The 26,236-nt window shown below is 35.1% G+C and overlaps 1 protein-coding gene across 6 annotated transcripts; it reads left to right on the forward strand.

The window, feature by feature from the left end:
• The first annotated feature begins 23,662 nt into the window (after positions 1 to 23,662).
• Positions 23,663 to 25,860, forward strand: LOC140819681 (uncharacterized). Of its 6 annotated transcripts, none has more exons than XM_073179856.1 (5): positions 23,663 to 23,925; positions 24,044 to 24,481; positions 25,042 to 25,238; positions 25,335 to 25,372; positions 25,556 to 25,860. In XM_073179856.1, the coding sequence occupies exons 1-3, from the start codon at positions 23,778 to 23,780 to the stop codon at positions 25,044 to 25,046; spliced, it is 591 nt and encodes a 196-aa protein (XP_073035957.1). In that variant the 5' UTR covers positions 23,663 to 23,777; the 3' UTR covers positions 25,047 to 25,238; positions 25,335 to 25,372; positions 25,556 to 25,860. The 6 variants fall into 6 exon arrangements, with proteins under 6 accessions (XP_073035957.1, XP_073035959.1, XP_073035955.1 ...); XM_073179858.1 differs by having other exon boundaries at positions 25,042 to 25,233; XM_073179854.1 differs by having other exon boundaries at positions 25,042 to 25,372.
• Positions 25,861 to 26,236: the final 376 nt, after the last annotated feature.

Here is a 26,236-nt window from a genome sequence, read left to right on the forward strand (position 1 = left end):
TTCACTATGGATTACCGAAATCTTTATGAGTTGATGTTGTCATTACTGCATGATTGCGGAATTTCCGAGGAGATATGGAGCGGAAAAGAAGTAAATATTTTTTCTTGAAAGTATTTGGATGTCTATTCTATGTTCATATTGATTCAGTTAGCATATCGAAAAATTTATCCAAAATCCAAAAAGCGTTTCTTTATCATTTATGGAGATAAGGAGTTTGGTTATTGTTTCTGGGATGATAAAAACCGGAAGATCATTCAGATCAAATATGTAATATTAAATGATAAGTATTGTACAATGACAAGTAAAGCATTAGAGTTAGAGATGAATGTCTTGAAGTCAAGAAGACAGATGAGGTGTTTTGAAATATATTCCTGTAAATGAATCAAAAAACAGTAACCAATAATATGAAGTAGCAATTGCATAAGATGATGACTCACAAACTCCAATGGTTGAAATCAAGAGATATTTTAGAACAAGTAGATCACCTCAGATATATTCTCCCACACTTCATTATATTTTGCTGATAGATAAAGGTGAACCAGAGACCTATGAAGAAGCAATGAAAAATAATGATTCAACCAAGTGGGAGTTATCCATTGAAGATGAGATGAATTCATTGTCATCCAATTAGACGTGGAAGTTAACAGAACTTCTGCAAGGCGAAAAATCATTACATAACAAGTGGGTACAGGTTAAAATAAGAACATGATGGTATAAAGTGGTACAAGACAAGACTTGTTGTAAAAAAAATTCAACAAAAGGAAAACAATGATTAAACTAAGATTTTATTTTCATTGGTAAAGTTAACCACTATTATAATTGTAATTGGATTAGTGGGGAAAGAAGACTTGCATATCGATAAGTTAGATGCAAAGACAATGTTTCTTCATGGTGACTTGAATGAAGAAATTTATATTAAACAACCATATAAATTTAAGGTAAGAGGGAAAGAAAAATGAAGTGCAAACTTCAAAATAGCTTGTACGATCTTTAAAAAGCTCGAAGACAATGTTACAAGAAGTTTGATGGATCCACGAGTAATAATAGTTTCCTGATATGTCATGTTGATCACTGTTGTTATGTGAATAAGATTGTTGGTACTATATTATTTTCATGATCTCTATCGTGTCGATGTAATGCACAACTGGTGAATACAAGGTGTTGCACCTAAGCTTTAACGTGTCATGTTGTTAGGCCCATAAGCCGGGATGATGAAGTGTCTTATTGGTGGTGCAATCTTATATCACCTAGAGATCATTCTTATGGTTCCTTACTATCGACGACGTGTCCCCAGAAATCAATCTCACCCATCAAGATATAGAATCTCTATTTTACAACTCACCTAACTAACCAGATCACATAACAGTTTCAGCAACTTTAAACACAAGAGCTTTCAAGAAAATCACTCATCCCGGTATTTATCTCATCCAAGAAGGCTTAACCAACTATATGTATATGTTTTATATATGTTATATAGTTACCTTCAGGACCACACAACTATTAGTTTCTTAAAGTGGCAACCACCGGCAACCTCATGGAATCATGCCCCCACATGTATTACTCAAATATTACCCTGCATTGTTGTATACACGTCTGCACGCTTCTTGAAAGTCGCATTCAAGGACAATCGATCCAAATATTCCCAAACAACTTGTATTACTTGCTCACACTACAAAGCACAAAAAGTTTTAAATAAGATTCCCTTGACAAATCAAATGTCTTTCTTTCTAGGTTTGGATTTTAATCGCATATTTGTTTTTCTTTATATTATGCCTAATGTTCAATGCTTGTGGAATATATTTGATCTTGATTTGCGAGTTTCCGGACAAGAATTTAGGTTAATGTTTTAAGTTGTGCTTGGATTGAAGTATTCATGGAGTAGGTTTAGTATAATTGAATTGAAATGATTTGTATGGTTGAGAATTTTAATGCTTTATTCTGGGGCAAAAACTTGCGTGAGACGGTCTCACGAGTCGTATTTTGTGAGACGAATAGCTTATTTGGGTCATCCATGAAAAAATATTACTTTTTATACTAAGAGTATTACTTTTTATTGTGAATATTGGTAGGTTTGATGCGTCTACAGATAAAGATTCGTGAGACCGTATCACAAGAGACATACTCTTGTTCTGGTCTAACATCTGATTTGATGTTGCGTTTGAATTGAAGATTTAAGTGTATTTGATTCAAATTTCACATCTGAAATTCATTGTATCCGCTTGTTAAAAATTAGAATAAAGGGTTTAAAATCTCAAATTCATTGTATAAGTTTTTTCAAAATTAGAATAAAAGATTTGAAATATCTTTTCTTAGCTCAATGCGTTTTTATGTTTTAATTTCAAATTCACTCTTCGACCTAGCCATTTCAAATTTATAGATTTCAAATGTTTTGATTTGAAATCCTCCTACAAATCTAAAATCATCAATCTAAACGAAACATAAAATTATAGCTATTTGATATTTATGGACTTAAATTCAAAATATTTTTATGTCGGTTAATGGAAAAATTATATATTGATCACCATAAATTGTAATATAATTATTTAAAAACTAGGAGAGCGGTCGTTGTGCGTCACTTGTGCTGTTATACTGTTAAAAGATTAAAATTTAATTGTTACCACAATTATAATTTTTTGTAAACCGGCAATCACTCGATCTTATAATTAATAATAGAGCCAAGATCACATGTTCGGTTTCATGGATTGCAAAAAAGTATAGTTATTGGGAAAAAGAATGTTGTAGTGAAATAATTGTCCATGTTAAGAAAATGTTCGACACGTGATACTGAAGCTGTTGTACGTATTAAAATAGTGAGATTATATTATCAACTATAATTTTTGATAAAACGACAAATGATCGATTTTATAGACATTATATTCTAATTTTATTAATCATACCTCCATTTTTCTTTCAGAAAAAAATCATTTCCTTAGAATTTTTTTAATTTAAAAAATTTATGAAAACCATGTGATGATGTATGAATATACCACAAGCCCATTCCTCTTTTCTCCTAGTTTTTTAGGTTACATATTAGTCTATAGTTGAATGAGAAGTTGCCAAATGTATGAAAAATGAACCAAGGAACATGCTCGATTCTCTTTAATTATTATATTTATTCATGAAGGATAAGGAAATAATGGTGGATATGCTTCATCCCTTTGAAAATACCTCAACAAATTTTAAAAATAATATAATACTTGAGGAAAAAAAAAGGTAGAAAAATCTTAAAAATAAAAAAGGGCCCAAAATTTGGGACCCCCATTCCGACAAACCAAGTGGTTCGATGAATGACATCTGTTAAATATATGTACACGTCATAAAATGGATCATTAGTTGACTAAGAAAGTGATAAATAGCTTGACTCTGTAATCATCAAACAATTAATTGAAATTCATTTTTTCTCATTTTGTCTCTTTCATCTTCGTTTTGTCGATGAACGTAACCGCTTCCATGGAAGAGTAATTCCTTCTTTTAACATGGTATCAGAGCTATGAATTTCTTCCGCATCTACTCGAATTGATTCATGGCGGTAAATGCATCCAATTTTAGCTTCAGCGATCCTCTATATCTGCATCCATCTGATGCTCCTGGAGCTTCGCTTGTCTCAGAACCTTTAATTGGTACAGAAAATTATGGAGTTTGGAGTAGGGCAATCCTATTGGCATTACGAGCAAAGAACAAGCTCGGTTTCATCAATGGCACTTGTCGAAAACCAGCTGATAATCATCCTACTCTGCATCAATGGGAGCGATGCAATGCAATTGTTCTATCGTGGTTGATGAGCTCAGTTTCGAAGGAAATTTTTAGTGGAATCATATATTGCACTGAGGCTTCAGCTGTATGGACGGATCTCAAGGAGCGATTTGACAAAATATGTGGATCGAGAATTTTTTCGCTTCATCGTGAGATCTCACATTTGTCACAGGGCTCTTCCTCCATTTCAGTGTATTTTTCACACTTGAAGAAGTTATGGGATGAGTATTCTTCATTGGTTACGCTTCCATCTTGTGGATGTACTACTGCTAAGGCATATCTTGATCATGATCAACATCAGCGTCTCCTTCAATTTCTCATGGGCTTGAATGAGACGTATGGACATGTTCGAAGTCAGATCTTGATGTTAGACCCTCTGCCATCTGTTAATCAAGCATATTCAATTATAAGTCAAGAGGAATCTCATCGAGTAGCCCTTTCATCTCATCCAAGTGCAGCTTTGCCTTCTGTGGCTTTTTACTCTTCGTCAATTAAGAAAGTTGAATCAGTAAAATGCGATCACTGCAATGTTATAGGTCATACAAAGGATCAGTGTTTTCGGTTAATTGGCTATCCCCCTGGACACAAATTACATACAAGGTTTCCTCAAACAAAAAACTATAAGTTCACTCAAAAGCCTTCGAGATTCTCGGCTAACAATAGTGTTAACACTACTTCTGACCAATTCATTAAGTCTGAGGACTCCAAACCAGCAGCTCCATCTGTGGCTCATGCTCTTACTGATGCTCAGTACCAGCAACTTTTGAAGTTACTTGATCAACCTTTGCATACTCCAGAAGCTACAGTCAACTTAGCAGGTACATTCACTAGCTTAATGACTGTTTCCAACAACACTGATTGGATATTAGACACTGGGGCCAATGCCCATATTACAGGTACTTCAAGTGTTTTGCAATCGACTCAGCCTTGTGCTTCATCTCCTGGTTCGGTCAGGCTGCCCAATGGTAACTACACTCCCATTCTTTCATGTGGTTCAGTTCAATTATCTTCTTCCTATACTCTGCCCAAAGTCCTCTATGTTCCTGACTTTAGCTTTAACCTTCTGTCCATTTCCCAATTCACCAAAGACCATCATTGTTGTGTCATCTTCTATCCCTGTTTTTGTATATTTCAGGACCTTTTGACTGGGAAGATCATGGGGATTGGTAGACAAAAGCATGGACTATACTATCTTGATCGTTTTCATACCAGTAATAAAATACCTACTCAACAAAATGTACAGCCTAGTTGTAATTCAAGTTCTTGTTCTTCTGTTTTCTCTGCTCATGTAAACGAAAGAATTGATCTATGGCATAAACGATTTGGGCATTTATCTGTTTCTCGTTTACAATGTTTACCTTTTATTAAGACTAAATCTCTCACATCTCATTGTACCATTTGTCCATTAGCCAAACAAACTCGAAGCCCATTTCCCATTAGTGAAAGATCAAATTCAACTCATGCATTTCAGCTACTTCATATTGATATATGGGGTCCCTTTAGAGTTCCTACTCACAGTGGTGCTAGGTATTTTCTAACCTTGGTTGATGACTTCTCGAGATGCACTTGGGTTTTCCTCCTACAGTTCAAGTCTGATACACTCCAATGCTTAAAACAGTTCTTTACATTTGTCTCTACTCAATTCAATCAAAGAGTTCAAATTATTAGAACTGATAATGCTTTGGATTTTTTCAATCATGATTGCAAAGCATACTTCACATCCTTGGGAATTATTCATCAAAGCTCATGTCCATATACACCACAGCAAAACGGTCTTGTTGAGCGCAAACATCGCCACATACTTAACATAGCCCGTGCCATAAAGTTACAAGCCTCAATTCCTGATTCTTATTGGGGTGATTGTGTTTTACATGCAGCTTATCTCATTAATAGAATTCCCACTCCACTCTTATCCCATAAAACACCTTTTGAAGTCTTGTTTAACAGGACTCCTTCCTTTACTCACATTCGAGTTTTTGGATGTCTTTGCTATGCATCAAATCTTAAGCCACAAGATAAATTTGATGTTCGTGCCAAACCATATGTTTTCTTAGGATATCCACTCCATCAAAAAGGATATAAACTCTTAGATATTTCTACAAACCAGTTTTCTGTGTCTCGAGATGTCGTTTTCCATGAGGATATATTCCCTTTTTCTAACATGTCACCAGCCTCTTCTGTTTTCCCTACACCAGCATCGTTGATTACTGATGATGCTTCCCTTCCTCCAATAATCGATCCTCAACAACTGCCTTTGCCCATTGGTGCCCCATCTTCTTCTCCTGGCCATACTACTTCTATTCGCCAATCTACCAGAACATCACGCCCCCCGATCTGGACCCGTGATTATGTCTGCTCAAATCTTTCACCAAGTTCTACTGCCCATAGCATTTCTGATTTTCTTTCATATGATAAGCTGTCACCCAACTATCAATCTTTTCTAGCATCTATATCTACTCACACAGAGCCTAAATCTTATCAAGAGGCAGCTTCTGACCCACTTTGGCGTGATGCCATGGCTAAGGAAATTGCTGCCTTGGAGACCAATCGTACATGGGACATTGTACCTTTACCTTCTGGAAAGAAGCCAATTGGGTGTAGGTGGGTTTACAAAATTAAATACAAGGCGGATGGAAGCATTGAACGCTTTAAAGCTCGTCTCGTTGCTAAGGGTTATACTCAACAATATGGTATCGATTATGAGGATACTTTTTCTCCAGTGGCTAAGATAGTTACCGTTCGTTGTCTCTTAACTATAGCCGCTGCCAAACATTGGCATTTATATCAGATGGACGTGACAAATGCTTTCTTGCAAGGTGATTTACAAGAGGAAATCTACATGACAATTCCTCAAGGTTTTGAAAAGAGACAAAAGAATTTTGCTTGCAAACTTCTTAAATCTTTATACGGGTTGAAGCAAGCTTCAAGACAATGGAATTCTAAATTCTCTCTTGCATTGGTGACAGCTGGTTTTACACAATCCATGCATGATCAGTCTCTGTTTTTTCAAAAAAATGGGAATGCAATCACCTTGTTGTTAGTTTACGTTGATGACATCGTTATTACTGGTAATGACACCGATGCCATTGACAAACTCAAAAGGTATCTTCATGCTACTTTTGATATTAAAGATTTGGGATCTTTGCGATATTTTTTGGGTATTGAAGTGGCTCGTTCCAAAGCTGGCATTTGCTTGAATCAACGCAAATATGCGTTGGAATTATTGTCGGAATTTGGTATGTCTGGTTGCAAGCCATTTGCCACACCTATGGAGCAACATTTGAAGCTCACAACTCTTGAGTTTGATCGATCGAAATCCTTGGCAGGTCCTTCAGATCTTGATCCACTTCTCAGTGATCCTTCCACATATCAACGCCTTGTTGGCCGTCTCATCTATCTAACTATCACTAGGCCTGACATCTCTTATGCAGTCCAAGTCCTCAGCCAGTTTATGCACTCTCCGAAGAAGACTCATTTGCAGGCTGCTCTTCGTGTTCTTGGCTATATTAAACAATCACCTGGCTTGGGTGTTTTTCTCTCAGCCACTGCTGATCTCCATTTGTCTGCTTATTGTGATTCTGACTGGGCTTCATGTCCGATGAGCCGCAAATCTACAACCGGATATGTCATTCAACTTGGTCCATCTACTGTCTCGTGGAAAACTAAGAAACAAAATACCGTTTCTCGCTCTTCCACTGAGGCCGAGTATCGTTCCATGGCCACAACTGTCTGTGAAATTATTTGGCTTCGCGGTCTTCTCGTTGACATGGGATTACATATTGATCGAGCTACTCCACTGTTTTGTGATAATGTTTCAGCTCTTCATCTTGCTGCAAATCCCATGTTTCACGAACGAACGAAGCACATAGAAATAGATTGTCACTTCATTCGAGAACAATTGCGTAAAGATGTTGTTCGCACTGCTCATATTCCCACAGCATTGCAACCAGCAGATGTCTTCACCAAAGCTTTGGCTTCTGATCAGCACCAATTTTTGATTTCCAAGCTTGCATTACTCAACATACTACAAGCTTGAGGGGGGATGTTAAATATATGTACACGTCATAAAATGGATCATTAGTTGACTAAGAAAGTGATAAATAGCTTGACTCTGTAATCATCAAACAATTAATTGAAATTCATTTTTTCTCATTTTGTCTCTTTCATCTTCGTTTTGTCGATGAACGTAACCGCTTCCATGGAAGAGTAATTCCTTCTTTTAACAACATCAAATTGGAAAAAAAATAAAATCATAAATTTCTCGGACAATTATTAAGGAAATACTATGAAGATTTATCGTTAAGAAAATAATCCTCAAAATTCGGCCGACATACACAAACTACGTTTTTTAAACTAATGAAGAACTCCTTTGTTATAATACTATACTCTCTTTCATTTTTATTAATTAAATCCGTAAAATATAGGGAGCGTCTATTTTTTTATTGCATGAGGTCGAGTTTTTTTCGCTGTTATTTAAGATCGAACTTAAACCTCTCATCTATAAGAAGACGTTTAGATTATTTTCATTAATTTTCGCTATTACAGAATCGGGTCTATCTATCTTGTAGATATAGACATGGGCAAAAACTTGTGTGAGACGGTCTCACGGGTCATATTTGTGAGACGGATCTCTTATTTGGGTCACCCATGAAAAAGTATTACTTTTTATGCTAAGAGTATTACTTTTTATTGTGAATATGGGTAGGGTTGACCCGTCTCACAGATTATGATCCGTGAGACGGTCTCACATGAGACCCACTCTATAGACATGTAAGATCGTGTCACTTAAGACTTATTCTAAATTGTGATTACTTAGTCGCTTTTTTCTTCTCTTGTTTTTTCTAACCACATATTACGATTTCTGCTTAAATCACCTAAATATTTGTCTATATTCTCAAAGAAAGTTTGTATTATTATTTTAGTTTTGATAGTGTAATTTAAATTATGAAAATCAGTAACAAAATTCAAGAATCTGTCTTTGAAATAAAGATGTGACAAAAAAATAAATACTATATGGCTGCAATTGAACAAGAGGATTTTGATTTGAAAAATTATTTGAATTAAGTGAAATCAAGTGCAATGATTCAATTAATAATTAGTTGAAGATTTAAAAATCTATTTTCAAATAGATTTACTTAGTTAAATATATATATGAATATATTTGTGATTTTAAACAGTGATTATGTTTGGAATCGGATCTTTGGAACACTTAAAAATCTTTTCACTTTTCCATTTTTTTTCCAAATATTTAATTATTTTTATGCGTGTGCTTTTTCTGATGTTGGTTAATATCTCAAAAACTCGTGACGAAATTTTATGCTATATTTGATGGTTTAAAATATATTACAATTTGTTCAAACATGTCATGTTTGCACGATAAAAAAATTAAACTCACTAAATATTATATAAAAAAATTATAATAAATCACAAACAAAATATTTTTTTTATTTTTAAAAAATCAACAACAAATTATTTTGAAAGTTTTATCTCGCTTGAGATATTTTTTCACAGAAAAAAAAATGAATCAAATATTTTCTCTGTGATTTATTGTATTTTGTTTATATATAATGGTTTCGTGCTTTTATTTTTTTAATTCATGTAAATAAGACTTGTTTGAGCAAAATATAACATGGTTTGGAGCACCAAGTATAGAAGATGATTTCTTCCTCAAAAACTCATGTCAATATGCCTCGTAGGTTAACTTTGTGAGACATATATCCGACCCGATCCGACACATGAAAATTATTGCTTTATAAGCCTAAAATATTATTTTTCACTGCAAAATTATTATTTTTGTTATTTAATTTGTAAATACATATTGTAGAATATGTGCTAATCTGCCTGAAAAGTATTACTTTTTATGTCAAAAGTATATTATATAATATATGCTGCTGATATGAGTGAAGTGTTATTTTTTATTTCAAAAGTATTACTTTCCACTGCAGGTTATAGATATTGATTAGATCGATTCGTCTCACTCATATAGATCTATGATATCATTGTACATTATATCTACTCATCGCATATAACATAGAGACCCGTCTTTTGTTTCCTTGCTACTGGCTTTGTCTACATCAGATATCAGTCTAAGAACTGGTATCTCTACTTTTTTATGGTCACACAATCAATTAGATCATGCACCAGCTCAAGAAACTTGACTCAATCTACTACAAGAACTCCTCACAGTCATTCATCTCAACATTTTTCTAACCTAACACTTTTGAGCCAACAAATATTTTAATATAATGTGATATTTTTGGAAGAAAATATTACACTAGGTTGCTAAAAAAACTTTTTAATTTTTTTTAGAACAAAAATTTTTGTGAGACGATCTCACTTATTAATTTTGTGAAACGAGTTTCCAATACTTATAAAGATACATGAGTATGTCTAATGTAAGACAGTCTCACGGATCTTAATTTGTAAGACGGGTCAACCCTACCCATATTCATAATAAAAAGTAATACTCTTAGCATAAAAAGTAATACTTTTTCATGAATGACCCAAATAAAAGATCCGTCTCACAAATATGACCCGTGAGACCGTATCACACAAGTTTTTGCCAAGATACATAGCATGGTCATCAAAATCCAATTACAGTAAAGATTTAATTTTGTGAAACGAGTCTTCAATGCGTAATATTTTATGCAACAATCCATTAAAGAGATAAGATATATACATGTTAGAGAAAATGTGAATAAAATGAAAAGTGGTTGTCCCACATTGGAAGCTTAGAGAAAGGTTCTCCTTCTTATTAGTTCTAGTGTGGACTAAGGGTTTGGGCCCCAAGGGGTACCAAAGCTTTTAGAAGGGGGGAGACGCTGCTAGGCTAGGTCTCGGTGAATTAAACACACACGCGCGCGTCCGCCCGACCCGGCTCGGCGCGGTGCGGTGTGGTGTGGTGTGGTATTTGACCAATATTTATCTTTTTGGACCAAAATTATTTAATGAAATAAATTTTGTTGGTGTCCAAACAGAAGATGGTGCGCCCTGGCGCGTGTTCTTGCGCGGATGCGTGCATACCAGTGCACGCGAACAGAAGGCAGCGCGCGCCAGCGCATGATGTCGCGCGGCCGCGCGCGCCCCACTGTTTTCAGTGTGCGCGGACAGAACATGGCGCGCGACCGCGCCAGTTCTCGCGCGGGGGCGCGCGCCCTGCTGTGCGGAAGAAGAATAAAGCGTCTCTTCACCGAAACCACATGTTTGTTCACCCAAAGACTGCACCTTTGTGCGAATTGTTGTGCCCATTCGAGGTCATCTTTGACACTCTATAAATATCCCCTACCTGCATTCATTTGGCACTGTTTTGTTGCATCAAATTCTTCTCCATATTGCTGCAGAATTCGTTCATACACACTTGAAAGATCAAGCATTTCTTTGTTCGTCGAAGTCTAGAGTTTGTTGTGCTACTACTCTAGAAAGGAGTCGTTGTATCTTAGGGACGATTGCCGTTAACGTAAAGCACTTGTATACGGGCAATATCGTCTTGCGGATAAAGGATTTATCCTTGCCTCGACTTGAAGAATCGTTGCTGTTGCTGTCTTATTTTCAGAATTTCGAGAAGGGCACTACCAGGTACAAACAACAATCGCAAGACGATATTTCGTGTTCTACATCTCTGAATTCTGATAATGTCAAGCACATCATTCACTCCTATGGCCACTGCTCCCGCTCATGGTGAAAAGCCATCGAAATTCACCGGTGCCGACTTCAAACGTAGGCAACAGAAAATGCTGTTCTACCTCACTACCTTGAGTCTGTCTCGGTTTCTGAATGAGGATCCACCTACAGTTGCGGAAGATGATACCGACACACAACGAAGAAACGCTGTGGAAGCATGGAACCACAGCGATTTTCTATGCAGAAGTTACATCTTAAATGGACTTGATGACACACTTTACAGTGTCTATTGTTCAGTCAAAACTGCAAAGGAATTGTGGGATTCCTTGGAGAAGAAGTACAAGACGGAGGATGCGGGCATCAAGAAGTTTGCTGTTGGAAAATTCTTAGACTTCAAAATGACCGACTCCAAAACCGTGATTAGCCAAGTGCAGGAATTTCAGATTATCCTTCATGACTTGCTTTCTGAGGGAATGTTATTGAACGAGCCCTTCCAAGTAGCAGCACTAATCGAGAAGTTGCCGCCTATGTGGAAGGACTTCAAAAACTATCTTAAACATAAGCGTAAGGAGGTGAAACTCGAAGATCTAATCGTGAGACTTAGAATCGAGGAAGACAACCGAAACTGTGAAGCCAAGTCATATAAAAGGGCGATGGAATCTGAAGCTAAAGCAAATCTAGCGGAATCAAGTACTAGTCACAAGAGAAAGCGACCGAACGATGACAAGAAACAAGGAAAAGCAAAGAAGTTCAAAGGGAATTGCTTCAATTGTGGCAAGCCGAATCACATGGCAAAATATTGTCGTCTTCCAAAGAAAGACAATGCAAAGCAGAAACAAAGGCAAACAAATGTCGTCGAAGAACGGTATGTACCAATTGATATGTCGCAACTTGATTTATCTGCTGTTGTATTTGAAGCCAACTTGGTGGACAATCCAAGAGAGTGGTGGATAGACACCGGATCTACTAGCCACATTTGTGCCGAGAAGGAGATGTTCTCATCCTACTCTCCCAACAGTGAAAGGAAACTATTTATGGGAAACTCTACAACGTCTGATGTCGTAGGAGTTGGAGAAGTAGTGCTGAAGATGACTTCAGGCAAAGAAGTAATGCTCAAGAATGTATTGCATGTGCCGGACATTCGGAAGAACTTGGTTTCTGGTTCTTTGTTGAGTAAGGCCGGTTTTAGGCTTGTGTTCGAATCAGACAAATTTGTGTTAACCAAGAGTGGTGTTTTTATAGGCAAAGGGTACCAAGATAATGGGCTCTTTAAGATGAATGTAATGAATGTTATCCGCCAAGAGGCGAAGAATAAAGTTATAAATTCTGCGTACTTGATTGAGAGTCCAAATTTATGGCATGAAAGATTGGGACATGTTAACTTTAACACGTTGCAAAGACTTGCTAATCAACATGTAATACCTATATTTAAAAAGGATCCACAACACAAGTGTGAGATCTGTGTTGAAGCAAAAATGGCAAAGGTCCCTTTCCATTCGGTAACGAGAAGTACTACGCCGCTTGAGTTAATCCATACTGATATATGTGATTTGAAATATGTTCAAACTCGAGGTGGCAAGAAGTATTTCATAACATTCATTGATGATTGCACAAGGTTTTGCTATGTATACTTGTTGAAAAGCAAAGATGAAGCAATAGAAACATTCAAAGCTTATAAGAATGAAGTCGAGAATCAACTAAGTTCAAAGATCAAAATGATAAGAAGTGATCGAGGTGGAGAGTATGTTGCTCCGTTTGAAGAATTTTGCACAAACAATGGCATAATTCATCAAACTACAGCTCCATACTCACCTCAATCAAACGGAGTAGCAGAACGCAAGAATCGTACTCTTAAGGAGATGATGAATGCGTTGTTGATAAACTCAGGCTTACCCCAAAACTTGTGGGGGGAAGCGATTCTCTCAGCGAACTACATTCTCAATAAAATACCATTCAAAGGAAACAATGAGACTCCATATGAGAAATGGAAAAAGCGTAAACCGTCTTACAAATACCTCAAAGTGTGGGGGTGTTTGGCTAAAGTAGAAATACCAAAGCCAAAACAAGTTAAGATTGGGCCTAAAACAATCGACTGTATCTTCATTGGATATGCAACTAATAGTAGTGCGTATCGCTTCTTAGTGCACAAATCTGAAGTTCCTGATATCAGTGAGGGAACGATAATTGAATCAAGGAACGCCGTATTCTTTGAAAATATGTTTCCTTGTAAAGAAAGGAAAGAAACCCGTCTAAACAAAAGACCTTATGAAACTTCGATTGCACCCGTTCAAGGCAATGAAAATATAAGGCGCAGTAAGAGAGCAAGAGTTGAAAAGTCATTTGGTCCCGATTTTCTAACATACATGTTAGATAATGAACCAAGAACTATTCAAGAGGCTCTATCAAATCCAGAAGCTCCTTTCTGGAAAGAAGCAATCAAAAGTGAAATAGATTCCATAATGTACAACCACACATGGGAGTTAGTTGATCTTCCTCCGGGTTGTAAACCTTTAGGATGCAAATGGATCCTTAAAAGGAAATACAAAGAAGATGGATCTATAGATAAATATAAAGCTCGATTGGTTGCCAAAGGGTTTAGACAACAAGAGGGATATGATTTCTTTGACACATACTCTCCAGTTACGAGAATCACATCCATTCGTGTTCTCATAGCCATTGCCTCGCTGCATGACCTTGAGATTCATCAAATGGATGTTAAAACTGCCTTTCTAAATGGAGTATTGGAAGAAGAAATCTATATAGAACAACCTGAGGGGTTTGTTGTACCCGGACAAGAGAAAAAGGTGTGTAAACTTGTCAAGTCCCTATACGGACTCAAACAAGCACCTAAACAGTGGCATGAAAAATTTGATACCACAATGATATCAAATGGTTTCAAAATCAATGAGTGTGACAAGTGCGTCTACATTAAAGGAAATGAAAATGTATATGTAATTGTTTGCCTTTATGTAGATGACATGTTAATCATGGGAAATGATCATGAGTTGATCATGAATACTAAGAAAATGTTGAAAAAACATTTTGATATGAAAGACTTGGGGTTATGTGATATAATATTAGGGATTAAAATATCTAAGAATTCTGAAGGAATTACATTATCACAAACTCATTATGTTGAAAAGGTTCTTGAAAGATTCAAAGCACTCGACAATCCTTCGGCAAGAACACCTTTAGATTTGGGTGTTCAATTAGCAAAGAATAGAGGAGAACCTATTGATCAACTAGAATATGCACGGATAATCGGTAGTCTAATGTACTTGACTAATTGTACCCGACCAGATCTTGCATATTCCGTAAACAAGTTAAGTAGGTTTACAAGCAATCCAAATAAGGATCATTGGAAAGCCTTGACGAGAGTGCTTGGATATTTAAAATACACCATGAACTTTGGATTGGTATATACGAAATATCCAGCAGTATTAGAAGGATACTGTGATGCAAATTGGATATCTGACACAAAAGACTCCAAGTCCACAAGTGGATATGTGTTCACGATTGGTGGAGGAGCGGTGTCATGGAAATCTTCTAGGCAAACATGTATAGCTCGATCCACGATGGAATCCGAGTTTATTGCTTTGGACAAAGCAGGAGAAGAAGCCGAGTGGCTAAGAAACTTCATAGAAGATATTCCTTGTTGGAATAAACCAGGTGTCTTCTATTGTTATTCATTGTGATAGTCAATCAGCAATAGGAAGAGCACAAAGCAGTATGTACAATGGTAAGTCTCGACATATTCGTCGGAGACATAATACCATAAGACAATTGATCTCAAATGGGGTTATTTCTGTTGAATATGTGAAATCAAAGGAAAACCTAGCGGATCCGCTTACTAAAAGTATAAATCGAGATCAATTGTACAAGCTAATAAGGGGAATGGGCTTGAAAGCCACAAAATAAAAATGTTTATAGCGGTAACCCAACCTTGTGAATTGGAGATCCCAAAACCTTGGTTCAATAGGAAAACTAAGTTATAAACATTGGTTGAACACTTGGAAACAATGAAGGCTCATTCTTAAAACGTCCAAGTAAAATGTACCTGCAACATGTGGTGAGGTTAATTTATTTTAATGATTCCTATACCTAAGAGGTAGAGTATGGCAGGATACTCTTGATAGGAGATCACCTATATAAGTGCGAAGTGATGGCCGCTTCAAGAACGCTTATGAATCTAAGATATGGTCCAGGGCCGAAACGGACACAACATGAGAACAAAATATGTTAGAGCTATTGTTGTGTAAGTGCTGTTGACTTGGTTTGCATAAACGGTTGAATGGTTCAAGACATCACGTCACCAAGCAACTAGTAAATCCGATAGTATTTTACTACGGAAGGTTCAAAGCCAAAAGCTACCTTTCCCGATGCAATAATAGTCAAAAGAACTTTCAAGTGGATCTGCATACATGCATTAATTTCATTCATGTGGGGGATTGTTAGAGAAAATGTGAATAAAATGAAAAGTGTGGTTGTCCCACATTGGAAGCTTAGAGAAAGGTTCTCCTTCTTATTAGTTCTAGTGTGGACTAAGGGTTTGGGCCCCAAGGGGTACCAAAGCTTTAAGAAGGGGAGAGACGCTGCTAGGCTAGGTCTCGGTGAATTAAACACACACGCGCGCGCCCGTCCGACCCGGCCCGGCTCGGCGCGGTGAGGTGTGGTGTGGTGTGGTGTGGTGCGCCCTAGCGCGTGTTCTTGCGCGGATGCGCGCATACCAGTGCACGCGAACAGAAGGCAGCGCGCGCCAGCGAATGATGTCGCGCGGCCGCGCGCGCCCCAGTGTTTTCAGTGTGCGCGGACAGAACATGGCGCGCAACCGCGCCAGTTCTCACGCGGGGGCGCGCGCCCTGCTGTGCGGAAGAAGAATAAAGCGTCTCTTCACCGAAACCACATGTTTGTTCACCCAAAGACTGCAGCTTTGTGCGAATTGTTGTGCCCATTCGAGGTCATCTTTGACACTCTATAAATATCCCCTACCTGCATTCATTTGGCACTGTTTTGTTGCATCAAATTCTTCTCCATATTGCTGCAAAATTCGTTCATACACACTTGAAAGATCAAGCATTTCTTTGTTCGTCGAAGTCTAGAGTTTGTTGTGCTACTACTCTAGAAAGGAGTCGTTGTATCTTAGGGACGATTGCCGTTAACGTAAAGCACTTGTATACGGGCAATATCGTCTTGCGGATAAAGGATTTATCCTTGCCTCGACTGGAAGAATCGTTGCTGTTGCTGTCTTATTTTCAGAATTTCGAGAAGGGCACTACCAGGTACAAACAACAATACATGACATGATTAGCAATATCCAAGTATAGTAAAGATTCAACTTTGAATTATTAAATAATAATATTTCTTTTAATAGTATGATTTTGAGATTATCAAGCAACTAAGCCACCGTGGACCATGGAGGAGTCACAATCCAATAAATTTATTTTAAACATATTATTATATTTTATCCAAAACCATTCCATCAATTTCCAAAATGAAAACTTGTGTTTCTAATTTTCGTCATGTTTATAAATTAGTTTATTAAAATAGGAAAAAAAGTTACAATAATAATGCCATTTAACATTTTCCTTAAAAAAAGGAAATTATTAAAAAGATAAAGGCAAAACTTGTGTGAGACGATCTTACGGGTCGTATTTTGTGAGACAGATCTCTTATTTGGGTCATCCATGAAAAAATATTACTTTTTATGCTAAGAGTATTATTTTTTATTGTGAATATCGATAGGGTTGATTCGTCTCACTGATAAAAATTCGTGAGACCTAATAAAAACGATAAATTTGGGAAAAATCATTCATCTATGTTTCAATTAGGATACATTTTTTATGTATTATTTTTTGCGAATTGATATTTGACAATAGTAAATTTTTTTGTTAATTTATGTTAACAAACAATATTATTATTTGTTGTTACCAATATTATTTTATTAATTATTTGATTATATATTTGAGACAAAAAATTAATCGAAATAACGGTTTTAGATTATTTACTATCAATAATTTTTTATTATGATTAATTATATTATCATCTAATTTTATATATTTCTACATATTTTTTATTTAATTAATAATATTTATAATTAATTATCATTATAATTATCAATCCATTATTTATTTTTATCGTAAAAATATTTATTTTAACTAATTTTCGTTATTAATAAAATTATAAATTATTTTTATTATTCGAATTAATATCATATTATTATTATTAAAAAATGAAGTATAACAAGTTAAAATTATTTTAATTATTTGGAATTAATAATAAAGAACACAATATTAGTAGTAAAATTTTTAACTAATTCAATAAAAAATATGATTTTATTATTAATATAAATTAACAAAGAAGGATTAATTTGAATATAAAAAAATGCAAAATGGATATATGGTACATAATAAAATAATAAAAAAATTGATAAATATGTTAATTATGAAGCGAAAATAAAATATGTGGGATATCAGAAAGTGCGAAATAAATTTTATTGATATATTGACTGAACTTTAAGTTTAATGTATATTTAGAATTTTTTTTCTTTCTAATTTACCCTAATAAAAACACATTGAGGATACATAAAAGAGTAGGTATCTTGTGAGACGGTACGTCTTACGAATTTTTATCTATGAGACGGGTCAACCATACCGATATTCACAATAAAAAGCAATACTTTTAGCATAAAAAGTAATATTTTTTCATGGATGAACCAAATAAGATATCCGTCTCACAAAATACTACTCGTGAGACCGTCTAACACAAGTTTTTGCCTAAATAAAATAGTTACTTGAAATTCAATTTCACACTTTCTTGTTGAACCAACAAATTAGGTGGACCACTATTTGCACTTTAAATTTCAAGAATCCCGACTCGAAATTTGAACATCGATCGAATATGTGATTTTTATGGAATCGTATAGATACCAAATTAACAAAAGATGGAGACTTGTTGGACTCTTCATGAAAAAGTCGTCCCAATGATAGTTTATATAGTGACACTCGAACTCAAGATGTTGTAAAAAAAAAAAGAACATATTTATCATTGGCAAAAACTTGTGTGAGACGGTCTCACGGGTCGTATTTTGTGAGACAGAAATCTTATTTGGGTCATCTATGAAAAAATATTACTTTTTATGTTAAAAATATTACTTTTTTATTGTAAATATCGGTAGGGTTGACCCGTCTCACAGATAAAGATTCGTGAGACCGTCTCACTAGAGACGACCTAATAAGAGACCTAATCTTAAATAAACATCAAATACAGAGGACGGTGATGTCTTCCCATCCCCAACTTCAATCCACAGTTTTTCTAATTGTGGATTAAGTCATCATCGAGTCACCATACTTGGTTTTATCTAATTAGCCTGAAAATTCTTATCCCAACTTTGCGGATTTAAATCTTCATCATAGTCCTCATCCTCGCTTCAAATAATCTAAAAATTGTAAAGAGATGGACCAGATTTTTCATCATCATCCTCGACCTAACGTGAATTAAATCACTATCTTTATCAGCACTTCAAATATCGGTTGAATTAACCAGAAAGTCTTCAAAATCACTTATAGAATTTTGATACAATAATCCAATTACATATATAAAGACTAATATTACTTGAATAATACAAATTTTATAATTCATGGTTTTAATAAACAAAAAAGATGAAACTACGTAGTTTTCATGAGGTGCCGAGATAGATTATGAACGAGATTTGAATGTTATAAATTTGAATATTTTGTTATTTATTAGGAAAAATCATTATTAAAGTTAATAATAATAATATTATTATTATTAGTAGCACTAATAATATTAATACCGGGTCATCCGGCAAGTTCGGGGATAGGGATAACATTCATATACCCATATCTGATTTGCTTCGATGATTTGAAAAATTTCCAAACCCGTATCATTTCGTGTTTTCCCCGCCGGCCCAAACCAGGTGGAAAAATTGTCATCCATAATGAATAGATAGGAGAAACTTGAATACAAAATAAGTCCATCTAAAAATATATATTTATCAAGCACGAGCTATTAAAAATTAAATAATATTTTAAATAAGAATATAAATAATTTTTAAATTTGGATATAATCGTCAAAACTATATTTTTGAACTTGAGAAAGAAGTTAAAATGTAAGTTTTCTAAAATATTACCATTTTGGCTTCCCAACATAATTTCCGAAATTGCAAAAATTCAAGTAGATGTCAATAATGTGATGAATTACCAATTTGCTAGCATCAATTATACAATACGAGTGCGCTTTGGCATACAATTAGAGCTGTCAAAACGGACCAACAATTCATTTGGCGGGTTGAGAAATTATCGATTCAAAGTGCCTATTTGGTGGGGGCGAGGCTGGGTGAACCGAGCTCAACTCATTTTGACGACTATATACATAACGCATGCATATATATTAAAAAGAATTTGTGTTAAATTATTTTTTATGAAAATATAATGATTTTTATTAAAATTTACACTTTTAAAAAATGGGTTTTTTTTATATATAATACTTTTTTATGTTAAATGTGATATGATTATTTAAATATTAAAAGTATAAATGAAGATAAAAAAAATTAAAATATGATAATATTGATATGACACAAATTTATTAAACTAGTTTTTATGATATATTTTTAAATAAAATTAGAATATTTTTGCAATTTGAGAGAAGGAGGTTTTTTATTTATTAAAAAATACATCATGAACTCAAAATTAATTATTTTAAATATTTTTTTTTTATTATATAGTATAGATGGACAAAGGCCATATCAATTATTGATCTAGTCAGGTAGTCGTATCTTATTTTGTTTACTCTGTGGTGTGATTCTTTTTCAGCCAACCAATGGCATTTTTGCACGAGATACTATTTGAAATATTTGAATTCTATTATTATTATTATTATTATTAATTAATTATATCTTTTGATAAAACGATGATTATTTGCTCTTATATTTGATAGCAGAATCAAAGTCACATGTTTGATTATCATGAATTACAATTAATGTAATTATTGAGAAGCTGATTGTTGATTTGCAATAATTTTCCATGAAAGAAGAACAATTGAAACGTGACGCTTGAATTTCTGTACGATTTAAAATATTTCGAGTTACACAATACCATCAATTATAACTTCGGATGAAACGACAAACACTCATTTTAATCTCAGCAATATTTCCTACACCAGACAATTCCTTAGGATAATCATTTGCCATCCTAAATTTTCTCCTAGGATTATGTTAAAAAAATTCTAAAAAATAAAAGCCTCTTTTAACCGAACCAGCTTTCTACGAGTAAAATCTGACTGAAGGATAAAAGTAGAAAAAGTAAAACTTCGCTTTTGACTATTTATGGAGAGAAAAAAGATCATTAAATTCATAAAGACAAAAACTCATGTGAGACGGTTTCGTGGGTCGAATTTGTGAGACGAATATCTTATTTGGGTCATCTATGAAAAAGTATAATTTTATGCTAGGAGTATTACTTTTTATTATGAATATGTTTGACCCGTCTCACATATTAATATACGTGAGACGGTCTCACATTAAACCCATTCATTCAGAAATTAACCTTAGGGTCAACGAACATGGGAATCAATAGATCATTTCAGGATTCAAACTTGGTATTTGTACAAGGAGTAGGTCTCGTGTGACGGTCTCACGAATCTTTATTTCTCAATATAACATAAAATATAAATATTTATACGTATAAAATTTCATATAAAAATATAAATATATTTATATACATGTCTATATATGTAATGCCCGAGAAATTTGATCCTAATAATCCCTAATTATTGAAATATAATTTGATATGATTATGAAAGGATTAATCGAGACACGAAATGGGATTTCACATGGATTGTGTACGTTTTGGGAAGAAACGTTGGCGCCCGAGCGGTAGAAAATGACCGCCCGAGCGCCAATGTTTAACAATGAAATGTTCGGGCAGAGGCTGTGGCGCCCGGGCGGTAGATTGTGACCGCCCGAGCGCCAAATGTGCAATTCGGAATATTGGACAGAGAAGGCCGCGCTCGAGTGGTAAATTATTACCGCTCGAGCGCCAACCGAGATTCAAGGAAATGTGACACGTTGCTGAAACATGCAACGTAAGAATATATATACGTATATCCTTCATTTTTGAAGATTCAGAAGGGAAAGAATCGAGAAAAGGTTTCTGTGAAGTTGTTGAAAATCCTTACGCCTTTATATTTCAATCTGTCCGTCCGAATTGTAATCTGACTTCAGTATTGCAATCCTATCAGCGTAGGCTACACTTTGACGTAAGTTTTGCTACGTTTTGACATGCTTAGAAATTATGCTATTGCCAGAATTGAATAGGATTCATATATGATGTTCTTGACATGTTAGACATCGTAGAATCGAAGTCAGATTAAGAAATAGACTGATTATGGAATTGTTATGAATTTCTGATTATAATCGGTTGATACCGGACAGATTTGAATTGTGGCGGGATTACGGATTGTATGGGATATGAGTTATAGATTGTAACTGTTATCTGGTGAACTAGTATTGACGGGGATACTGAGATTGTACCGTTATACCGTTGATTTTGAATTAAATCCAGATTGATCAGATTATTATGGAATTGACTGGTATATTGATATGAGATTATTGATATTGTCAGTACCAGACAGATTGTGAGTTCAGGACTTTGACTGAGCCAGAAACCGAAGAAAGAAAGGTATAAGTCAATGTGGTATTGGGAGATGGACTTGAGTCGGTTTAGACTTGGGTTTCCCTAAATCACATACTTTACTTTATTGCATTGATATTTGCATTGATTGATTGATATACTTGCTTTCTTGAGTTATAGATTACAGGTATTAGAAGAGTAATCTTATGACAGAGTGCCGTTAGTGGTGGGATCACCACGGGCACATTGCACGATGTCATAAGATGGTGTATTGGCGGATGTGCCAAAGACTGTCACTGGATGTTTGGCTATCGATGTGGATAGGATGGTGGCTTTTTCTATTACTGTTAATCAGTATTGTATCGATGTGGATAGATTAGTAGCTCTTCTATTACTGTTAATCGATGTCATATCGATGTGGATAGAACTAGAGTTGCTTCTATTACTGTTAATCGGTACTATATTGATGTGGATAGAATAATAGCTTCCTCTATTACTGGTAATCGATACCGTATCGATGTGAATAGAACTGGAGTCTTTTCTATTACTGTTGATCGATACCATATCGACGTGGATAGAACTGGAGTCTTTTCTATTACTGTTGGTCGATATATGCATGCCAACTTCTGGAATCGGGATCCCTAGACTAGGATTGAGTCTAGTCTGAATGATGTAGCTACGAGTGTTGTCGACAGTTTGATATTGATTATGTTTCAGACTTTGTTACATATATCTGTTACCTGATTACATGCTTTATATTGTTTATATGATTGCATGTTTCGTTGATTTATACTGGGAGTATATTCTCACCGGTTTATCCGGCTGTTGTCTTGTCTGTATGTGTATTTGACAACAGGTGGGACATGTTCAGGGTCGAGAAGATGAAGAGAGAGATCGTGATTAGAGTGGTGGCACCGGACTTGGATTAGAGATAGGATTGAACACTTGATAGTAGTTGTCAAACCCCAGTTTGAATAAATGTTTATGATACATGACTTGTGTTTTATATACTGAACTGTATATATGTCTTGATTTCACTACGTTTCGTAATTTAAAAAGAAAAATTTTTAGACCCTGTTTTATAATTGATTAATTAGTCCCAATGATGATTAAGAACTTGATTAGCGTACGGATCCCCACAATATATATTTATACTATTTATTAAAATTAAATTATATTTACTAATTAACTTTGGTATGTTGGTGATTTTTTTTTGTAATTCTCAAAACACCCTTTAATCATCCAATTATATACCATATTTTTCTTTACAATTTATTTTCTCTACTACCATTTTAAGTTCAAAAAAATTAATAATTTTCATTTAAAACAAAAAACCTAGATCATTCTAAAAATTATTCTACAGAACACCCATATCGTGTCCATATATATATATACATATATATATATATATATAAGTATTATATATATAATTTAATAAAGAAATAAAAAAGCAAAATATAAGTATTTATATTTTTCTTTTTATTTCTTTATTAAAATATATATTTATAAATATATACTTTTTTTTTTGCTTTTTTATTTCTTTATTAAAATATATATTTATAAAATAAATTTTCTTTTTTTTCTAAAAAAAAGGATGACAGTGGCACTGGCCTATCTTTTTCTCTATAAATAAGTGCTCAGTAGTACGTTACACAGGCTTGAAGAAGAAAAGGAGCGAAATCTTCAAAGCATCTATCTTCAAGTCTCTTTTCCTCTAAAGATTTCCTTTTTACCCAACAAAAAACAGCGAAAATTATGGTCGGAAATGATATCTCCGCCAAACCCATCAAGTTCTTGTGCAGCTACGGCGGCCGGATCCTTCCCCGTTACTCCGACGGGAAGCTACGGTACCACGGTGGGGAGACCCGTGTTCTTTCTGTGGAACGCAGCCTTTCCTTTTCGGGTTAGTCTCTTTATGATTTTCTCTATTTCGGAAGTGATTCAAAGATTGTGTCTGTGTTCTTCGTGTCATTTAAGGATGTTTGTTGCGTTTGGATTTTTTTTTTTTAAAATTCGTGTAGAGCTGCTGTTGAAATTGGCGGAGATGTGTGGAACGGCGGTGAGTTTGAGGTGCCAATTGCCTGCTGAAGACCTGGACGCATTGGTGTCGATTACTTCCGACGAGGATCTCGCCAATCTCATCGAGGAGTACGACCGGGCGGCGGCGGCGGCGCCTCCGTCGTTGTCGTGTCTCAAGATCAGAGCTTTCCTTTCGGCCCCCAAGCTCACCAAAAAGGTCTCTCCACCTCCCTCAACTCTCTCCTCCACCTCACCCAGATCACCCTTCTGTTACGCCGCCATCACCGGTGGCGTCCCTCCACGGTGCCCCAGCTCCGCCAGCGGGAAATACATCCGCCAGGCCTCGAGACAGCAGCAGTCACAGCCGTTTTACGCCGTGAAAGCCGCCGGGAAATCCCCTCATCATCATTATGCATGCCACCATCATCATAATGGAAATGGTGGTCGTGTTTATCTGATTCACAGTGGGAATAACTGGCAATAACTGGAATTATCCAACTGATAATCATCGGGGAAAAAACAAAAAAAAAGAAATTTTTTCTCGAAAAAGATCAAGAAAAGATATACATTATGATGTAAAATGATGCATAATTAATCTGGATTTTGTATTATTAATTAAATTTTGAAAAAAAAGGGATCTATTTTTGTCGATCCCACTGCGTGGAAATTTAATGAAAATCGAGTCTCTTGATTCACCCAATCATTTGAATTTAATTGTTCTTTTTCGTGTAATTCCAAATTTATTTCTCCAAAGTTAAAGTGGTTGCCTTCACAATTTTCAGGAAACCAAGAATTTTTTTTTTTACGATGATTAATTTTCATTGGAAATTACCAATATATTATGAGGCTTATTCTTTTGATATTTTCAAACAAGTACTTTTTTTTTTTGAAAAGATTCATGGTTTCATTTTACTTTTATTGTGTATTTTTTATCTTCATATTGCGGTATTTTTTTCCATAATTTTTCAATATTTTTTCATCGTGTCTGATTATTTTGTAGGTTGATAAAGATTCGATGATCTCTTATCAAACGATGGGTGCTGCTGCTTCGAAACCCTTTCACCAGAAACAATGATTCCTTAAACCAGAATTGGTTCCATCCATTTTTGTCCTAGAAAAATTCAATCTCTAAGGATGCATGCAGCCATGAACTCCAGCAGCCCTGAAAATCTGCGACGGCAGTCTATCTTCAGTAAGGTTGTATTTGGATTGATAAATTTGTTTATTTATTTTTATTATTTTTTAATATTGAAAATTCGCATCTGTTACTTTTTTTTCTTGATAAACCTAAAGAGTACTCAACGCAGTAGCAGACAAACCACACTTACCAGGTAAACTACACAAAGCTTACCCTGTATGACCGACTCAAACTAGAAAAGAGGACACAGAGAGAAATGGAACACTTTGGACTTTTAGAGAAATTTTATCTATTCGATATAGATATCATTCGAAATCCATATATAGTTCATATAATTTCTCGTTTGGAAATTAATTTTATTTCAATATGTTGTTAGGTACGGGCAGAAAGATCTCGACGTCGGATTGGAGCTAGAAGTTGTGTGGACGTATGGGGCAGACGAGAACTTAATTAGAGCGTAAAAAATACAAACACACAGGAAAATTTAATGCGCAAATGACAATCGAATAGAGACCGATCTGTTGGTCTCTAATCCGTGTTTTTCTTGTAGTGATCGTCTTGGATGTAAGAAATGTGGTTTGGAAAGTAGAGAAATGAAAACCCTAACTGGAATATACGCAAAATAGAGGAACAGACCAAATGGGATTACATGGAATTGGAGTCATTGGACGTGGAATAAAAGTTAGGTCTCACAATTTTTCAACATGGCCCATTACAGCTGGTGTCTCAACTAACGGAACAAATGCAATTATTTTGACATTTGAAGTGATATACAACGAATTCAAGTTGGAAGATAAAAAGATTGATATAATTGAGTCTCAAACTTAAGATTTTGTCAGAGACTCGGAGCCCTGATGACATATGAGTTACAAGTCATGGCAGATCTCTTGATTAATCTTTAAGACAAAAATTTGTGTGAGAGGATCTCACAGTTCGTATTTTGTGAGACAGATCTTTATTTGGGCAATCCATGAAAAAAAATATTACTTATTATGCTAAGAGTATTACTTTTTATTGTGAATATTGGTAGGGTTGATCCGTTTCATAGATTAGGATC

This window comes from Primulina eburnea, chromosome 18 (assembly GCF_022965805.1).
Source record: "Primulina eburnea isolate SZY01 chromosome 18, ASM2296580v1, whole genome shotgun sequence".
In the NCBI taxonomy this organism is placed as follows: Eukaryota; Viridiplantae; Streptophyta; class Magnoliopsida; order Lamiales; family Gesneriaceae; genus Primulina; species Primulina eburnea.